Here is an 8,167-nt window from a genome sequence, read left to right as displayed (position 1 = left end):
CCCCACCCCCGTGCTGAGAAAACATTTTAAATACGTCAGGTGGTGTTCTACTGTTTAGGATAAAGGTTTTAAAGATTTAGAGAACCCAAGGCAAAGATAATTGGCTTCTCAAACCTTTTCATGTTGGTGCTTATAGGGGACTGGGGATTTAGCTCAGCGGCACAACGCCTGCCTGGCAAGCACGTGAGTTCGATTCCCGGTACCAGGAAAAAAACCCAGAAAATAAAATAAAAATAAAAATAAATGTTGGTGCTTATAAATATGTAACAATGTGAGTAAAACATTGCTCCTACCTCAGTCTACCTAGAGAAGTAGTTTGAAGCATGACTTGTAGTGTTGAATTAACTCTTTATAAATTATGAAACATTTGAATACAAAGAACCAAAACTCCATTTCTTTCTGTTTCATCTCCTTTAGGAATCTCTGTTTCAAGACATTGACCTATTACAGAAACATGGAATTGTAAGTAGTTCTTCAGTGTGTGTTAAGTTGTTGGCGGGCATGGTGGAGTATGTCTGTAATCCCAGCACTTGGGAGTCTGAGGCAGGAGGATTGCTGTGAGTTCGAGGCCAGCCTGGGCTACAAAGTGAGTTCAAAACCAGCCTGAATTGCATAGTGAGACCCTGTCTCAAAAAAGACAAAAACAAACAAACAAAAGATACTAAATTGTTCAATTCACAAGTTTCTCGGTATCAGCCTTACTTAAACTTGGGTAAGTCTTTGTTTTGGGGCCTGTCCTGTGCACTATAGGGTGCCTAACAGTGTCCTTGGTGTTTCGGAAAAACCTTGTCTTGTTGTGTGAGAATTGGCTTCACCAGGGCCTGACATTGAAGAAAAGAGGCAGACACATTCAAGATTGCACAGAGCACGAGCTACTGGGGAAACTGCTGATGGAAATGTGGTCCCAAGTGACAACAAAACCAAATGGATCCCCTCAATTTGGGTCAGAGGGAGGGTCATATATATTAGTTAGGATAAAAGAGACATCATCCAAGCCAGAATGTAACAGTTTGTTTGTTTGTTTATAGACAGGATCTTGCTATGTAGTTGAAGCTGGCCTTGAACTCAGTATGTAGTCCAGGCTGGTCTCAAATTTGTGATGATCCTCCTGCTTCAGCCTCCCAAATGCACTAGTATAGGCATGTGCCACCTGGCATGTGCTGTCTGCTTTATCTTAATTTAATACTAAAGAGCCAGGTGCATTCTAGACTGCACTGGTAAAGCTCCACTATAACACTCTAATGGTTTGGTCTACTTGTGGTATCCTGGTACACTATGCAGGAAATAATTAGCATGATAGTTATGACTCGAGTTGATGGTAGTCATGTCAAACTGTATCCATGCAACCGGCTTCTCTTCATTCATTACATGCTAGAGGCACCCTTCCAGCTCAGACAATCAAGAATGTCTCAGACACTATCAAATGGAACTGGGGTCAAAATTGTCCTTGATAAGAACCACTGATCCAGTTGAAGTTGTTCAGCACTACCTATGAACTCATTCCCCGTCTTCTTATCTATCTAGATCTACTGTCTTTTTTTTTTTTTTTTTTTTGTCTTTTTGAGACAGGGTCTCATTGTGAAGTTCAGGCTGGCCTTGAGCTCACTTTGTAGCCCAGGCTGGTCTTGAACTTGCAATGATCTTCCTGCTTCAGCCTCCTGAGTGCTGGGACTACAGGCATGTGCCACTATGCCTGGCTCTACTGAATTTAGAAAATAGAAACAAGAGAAAATCCTAGTCTCTTGTGATGTAGTTCTTTGCGTCTTCCAAGGGCAAAAGAAAAAAAAAAACTTTTAAAATTTTAGAACATGCTGGTAAAGAAGTTCTGTAGAAGGAAGGAGCTGAACTGAGGGGGTGAATGTGTGATAAATGTGTTAGCTTTTCCACCAACCAGCTTTTCTGTTGCCTTCCTTGTTACATTGCCATGGTCTCACTAACATTCTTGGGAAATCAGGGCACAGCCAGAACATTTGGCAGCCCGCTGGGTATGTTCTACTCAGATATTTCCAGAACATTTGGCTCTATGGTGGGTGGGCTCCACCTGGTTGCTTGTATAAAATTGGCATTGTGATGGACGGAGATGGACATGAAAGCACATGACATGGTTTAGGAGCCTTTCGGGATGGCATTTTATCAACCTGCTGTGCCCATTCTTTTACTCACAGAACGTGGCTGACATTAAGAAACTGAAGTCAGTAGGAATCTGTACCATCAAAGGGATACAAATGACAACAAGAAGAGCCCTATGCAATGTCAAAGGGCTCTCAGAAGCCAAAGTGGACAAGATTAAAGAGGCAGCCAACAAACTTATTGTAAGCAAAATCTATTCTTTGTTGTTTTAGCTTAAAAGGGCTTCTGTGAGTTTCTGTAGGCTTCCTCATTATGAACACTAGAATGATTGTGGGAACTCTGTTCTTATAGATCACAGTATGTTGTACTCTCCATGTTAACTTTTTATCACTTCCCTTTCAAAGTAACCCAATCAGTTTTTGGAAGACTGAAGTAGGGCTTAAGAGACCTGGAAGACTAAAGTACTAACTCTTACCAAAACTTTTATTTTTATTTCCTTTTATATTACTTCATTTGGCTTTCTGTTTCTCTGCCTTTTCTTTTGTTTGTTTTTACCATCCTTCTTGTTTCTGTCTTGTGTCCTCAGATACACCTATGGCTGCTATAAAGTACTTAGTATCAGAGAAGTTGCTCTCTCCTGGCAGTAACCAATGGATGAGAGTTAGAAAAAGACTAGCAGGGTTGGGTCCACATGTGTGCAGTTGAGCTAGATATGACCTCGAATATGTTCACTGAGGCACCTCAGCTAAAGTCACCCCTAGCAGGGCCCACAGACTAAACAGCCCTGCAGCTGCCAAGTTGCTAGGCAGAAGCATATATGCTTTAGACCCAACCCTTTAGGCACCCAAAAGGTGCCAGCTCTGGAAATAGCAGTGTACAGAAAAGTGTCACCAAGTCCCTTGTTTGTGGATCAGGCCACTTCACTTCTCCATTTGTATGTGTAAGTCTCATTCCCAATGAGTCTAGACGCTTTCTTGACCTTTGATACTCTTCTTCAGAAGTGGTTGGAGTTCGATGCAAGTGTCACTGTGGTCCTGAACTTGGAGAGGATCCTGCTGAACTACTCTGAACCCAGCCCAGTCCCTTTAGCTTCTGGGTCAGTGTATCCACGGGTCAAATCCACAACTGCCAGGCTGACTAAGGAAGCCCTGGGGCAGTACCTAGGGCTTAGGAGACTACTTTGGTTTACTCCTAGGCACTAGCCTTTTCTTTGGAAGTAAATATTATTAAAGAAAAGACCCTTCTTTTTTGCAAGCACCCTTTACTGCACTCAGTCTTACCCTTTCTTAGCTATAGTCAAGCCTGGGCTTAGTCTTTCCTCCCCCAGGTTCTACAAAGTTTGAGAACCACTGTTATAGTATGAAACAACAAAGAGGAAAACACATTCAATTGCATCAGGGTCCATTTGAGCTAATTCCATCACTGCAGCAGCTGTAGCTTAATAATTCACCAAATAAATAATATACCAGTCACGTGAAAATTTGTCACATGAGTAATGAAAACTGGAATTTCTATGCTTCTTGAAACTTCTAGAGCTGGAAAACGATAGTGTTGAATGGAATCACCTGAAACATTGTGCCATGATTAGTATATTTCATTTAATGTTCATGGCTACCCTATAAGAGAAACACTGTTATTATCCCCTTTGACCCAAAAGAGGAAGCTGAAGTACAACAAGATTCTAGTACACATCATACAACTAGCAAGTATTAGAGGTACTGTTGGAATCTATCTAAGCTGACACCAAAGTCTGTTTTTCCAACCGTCATCTGGAGCTCCCTTCAAAGACAAAAGGTGCTGTAGCTTATACTAAATGATTACTTTGATAAGGAAGAATATAGCTTTTGGCATTTGAATTCAGTTATCATCTTCTCCCCTTTTTGATCCTGTCCTTTATCTTTCCCTAGGAACCAGGATTCTTGACTGCATTTGAATATAGTGAAAAGAGGAAGATGGTTTTTCATATCACTACTGGAAGCCAAGAATTTGAGTGTGTATCTCACATTTTTTTTTATATCCACTCAGCACAATTTTGGAATGCCATATTTTCCTTTATCTGGTTGTTATTTCTTCTATAATTGGTAGAAATAGCTTGCTTCCTCTTTAGAAGTAGTTTGTGGTTTTTTCCCCAAAAATGCAAATTGAAGCAGATTCCGTATTGCTGGAAGAAACAGGATTAAATTTCTTCCAAGAAATTCTGACACAAATATATGTGGTTTCTGAATCAGCCTGTATTAATCTACAAACAATATTTTGAGCATAGGGTCTTGCTATGTAGTCCAGGCTGGTCTTGAGCTTACTATGTAGCCCAGGCTGGCCTCGAACTCTAGCAAGCCTCCTGAGTACTGGGATTACAGGCATGTGCCATCACGTGTGGGTCTACAAACTTTTTAAAAATGAGATTAGGGGCTGGGGATTTAGCTAAGCAGCACAGCACCTGCCTGGCAAGCACGAGGTCATGAGTTCGATTCCCAGTACCAGAAAAAAAACCAAAAAAATAAACAAACAAATAAATAAATAATAAAAATGAGTTTTTCATTTCCTTCCCTTCTCCAGTGATAAAGAAAATTTTATTTTGCCTTTTGCCTTTACTTAAAAATCAGCTGTTAGACTGAAGATTTTAGAAGAAATAATCCAATATTGGCTTTGTTCTTCACCAGGGGCAAGTTTTATTTGTTTACTCTCTTATGTTTCCTGCAAATTGAGCAGAATGCATTTTTTTCCCTATGCAACTTGAGCAGAATGCATTTTCCCCTTACTCGTCAGGATTAATCTCTAAGTTAGAATGATGACCAGGAAATATTAGAACAAAAACAGTCTTTCCTAAAAGTATTCTTGAAAACATGCCTCCATTTGGATTTCTAATGGGCATGTCAGACTTTATAGGTCCAAAATGAAACTTCCAATCTTACCCTCAAGTCTGCTCTTTTCGAGGTCCCTCATGTCACAACTTTTTCCTGACCTTCAGACATAAAACTCTGGGGTCATCCTTGCATCTCCCCCCACACACATATACACCTTTATTCTAATCCATTAACAAATCCTACCTGCTTTTCAAACTATATTTATTCCGAACAAACAACTCAATTTTTTTTTAGCAAATAAGTTATAATACCAGAATCTTTGGAGAAGGAGTCAGGGAAAAAACCTATAGATTAAAAGAGATCTAAAAGATACCAATTATGCATGAAGCCCTAGGTCCAACCCCTAGTTCAAAAAAAAAAAAAAAAAAGAAAGAAAGAAAGAAAGAAAGAAAAAGAAAAGTATCACCTAACTATAGTGTGGATTTTATATGGATCCCAATTCAAAAACACTATTGAGGGGAAAAAAGCCAGCGTGGTGGCTAATACCAATAGATCCAGCCACTTGGGAAGCTTATGCAGGAGAGAAGATAGTTGAAAAATTAGACATTTACTAGTTGATATTAAATAATTACTAATTTTTAGGTGTAAGTAGTGATATGGTTATGCTAAAGATGAGAGTCTTCATCTTTTAAAGATATGTACTGAAACATTCAGGAATAAATATGTTGTCATATACTTAATATGGAAAAGGAGGGAAGTGGCTGTAGGTTAATATGAAAAAGATATTGTTGTTGATAGTTGATAATTGTTTAAGGTAAAAGTATGATGGGTCATTATACTATGTCTACTTTTGTGTTTGATATTTTCCATAATAAGTATATATATATATATATATATATATATGCAGAGTCTTGCTACATAGCTCAGGCTATCCTCAGATTCACCATCCCCCGGCTTCAGTCTCCCCACTACTGGGATTGCAGGCATGTGTTCCCACATTTGGAAAGATATATTCTTCTTGTGTGGATATGTGTGCATATAGAAAGAGTGGGAATATCAATTCAATCATGTCTTACCACCTCTGCTATTACCTCCTCACTGGTTCTAAACCACCAACTATTTATATCTCCTCTGGATTATTGTAACTTCTAACTAACCTCTTTCCTCCTGACCTGGTGCTACTGTTTATTCTTTACACAAGAGCCCAAATGATCCTTTTAAACATAGGTTAGAATATGACTCTCCTTTGCTTTACTGTGTACCTGCACACGGGCCTCTTTGCCCAGTTAGAGACATTCTTGCCCTGCATCAGGGCCTTTGCAGTTGGTGTTCCTTCTGCCTGAACTACTCTGTCCTTGCAAAGCTCTGTGTCTTATTGTCATCTCTTACAGGCCTTTGCTAAAATGTCCATTTCTCAAGGAAGCTTTCTCTGATCACTTCATTTGAAAATGTAAACTCCCCATCTTCAAACTCTGTAGGCTTTGCCACCTTTTCCAATCTTATTTTTATTCATAGGATTTAATAACATCTGATACACATTGTGTGTGTGTGTGTGTGTGTTGCTATGTATTTTTTTTTTTTTTTTCGGTTTTTCTCCGGTACCGGGAACCGAACTCACGACCTTGCACTTGCCAGGCAGGCGCTTTTGCCGCTGAGGCTTTTGCCCCAGCCCCTTGTTGCTATGTATTGAACCCAGGGCTTTGTCCATACCAACCAAGTGCCCTACCATTGAGATACACATCTAGCCCTTTATTTATTTATGTTTATTTTTGGATCTTCTACTAAATGTAAGTTCTTTGGGATAAAAGATTTCTGTCTTTTTTGTTCTTTGCTTTATCCCAAAAAGATAAAGTGAAGCTCACTCAATAAACATTTATTGAATGACTAAATCAATAAACACACAATGAATAGACTGAGTTTGGAACAGACAGTATACTATATGCTTTTGGAGAATCACATTACACACTGGCCTAAAAACATCTGTTAAACCCAGTTGCCCCACACTTTTAAAATTACAGAACTTTTTTTGCCATGGAAAATCCTTCCCCAAAGCAAGCTGATCAAAATCAAGCTGATCAGTCAAATATTTGATTCCAACATTTGCTATTCTCCAGTTGTTCTAACTTATGGTAGTTTAAGAAGCTTTGGGCTAGAAAAATTATTACTGTCATTGTGAGTTTTCTGGTGTCCTTGATGTTGGCTTTAGGGCACACAAAAATTACTAAGGAGCTAGGTTTTTAAAAATTAATAACTTTCATTAAAATGTTACTCATTTTTCCTTAGGTTTTAAGTGCATTTATAAATCTAGCAAATTTTAAAAGGGCTTTTATAATGTAGCAAACTAAATTCCCTTAAGCATTTTAAATTATACATTTAGTGTGTGTTGTTATTTTATCAACCTAAAAAGAAACTCTTCAGTATCTGTCTGTGTTTTGAGTACTGCAGAATAAATGAATTTATTTGGGGATAACAAAGAATTGGTGTTCGTGGTATACTCACTATGGCCACTGATATATCCAGGGAGCTGAGGATAAAGAGAAATCTTTTAAAGATAAGAGATGTCTGTGGAGACTGTTGAAACCAGAGATCACAGGGGTCTTTTTCAGGAACTGTGTGCACTTATTGGCTGAGACAGCTATTGCTAGGCGTGTGTCCTTGTGCAAACACCTTATCTGAAATATTGCAATCTTGAGAACTTCTTGTAGTAGGTCATATTACTTACTGGTTCATGGTAGGATCATCTTTTGATAGTCTTGTTTCAGGCATGTATGTGTGAAGGCTTTTTTGCATGGACTTCCCTGACTCCATTATGTAAGAGTTTGACATAAGTGACTCCATTTTGATACTAGAAGCTTTCATAATTTCCTTTAAGAACTCTACTTGTCTAATTTGTTAGTTTTGTTTTGTTTTGTTTTTGAGACAGGGTCTCACTATGTAGTTCAGGCTGACCTTGAACTGTGTACCCCAGGCTGGCCTCAAACTTGTAGCAATCCTTCTGCTTCGGCCTTCCAAGTGCTGGGATTACAGGCATGTGCCATCATACCTGGCATATTTGTCTAATTATTAACAAGCAAATCTTTACAGTTATCTAAATATTTTCTGTAAATCTAATTAACTTAAAAGTATAGTAAGACTTAGGCAATCATAAATGTTCAGATATTGTTGATAAGTTTAGTTATCAATATAAAAATGACAAGGGGCTGGGGATTTAGCTCAGCAGTAAAGCGCCTGCCTGGCAAGCGCAAGGTCGTGAGTTCAGTTCCCGGTACCGGAGAAAAACCAAAAAAAAAAAA

The 8,167-nt window shown here is 38.8% G+C and overlaps 1 protein-coding gene across 1 annotated transcript in view; it reads left to right on the top strand.

The window, feature by feature from the left end:
• Window positions 1-8,167, top strand: part of Dmc1 (DNA meiotic recombinase 1) — a 38,959-nt gene that overhangs the window by 2,350 nt on the left and 28,442 nt on the right. The window contains exons 3-5 of the mRNA XM_005379261.2: window positions 418-462; window positions 2,166-2,312; window positions 3,978-4,060. Of these exons, the coding sequence (XP_005379318.1) occupies window positions 418-462; window positions 2,166-2,312; window positions 3,978-4,060 (275 nt within the window). The remainder of the gene's footprint in view (window positions 1-417; window positions 463-2,165; window positions 2,313-3,977; window positions 4,061-8,167) is intronic.

This window comes from Chinchilla lanigera, unplaced genomic scaffold, assembly GCF_000276665.1.
Source record: "Chinchilla lanigera isolate Chin_1 unplaced genomic scaffold, ChiLan1.0 scaffold00012, whole genome shotgun sequence".
Taxonomy (NCBI): domain Eukaryota; kingdom Metazoa; phylum Chordata; class Mammalia; order Rodentia; family Chinchillidae; genus Chinchilla; species Chinchilla lanigera.
This window is presented reverse-complemented; position numbering and strand designations above follow the sequence as displayed.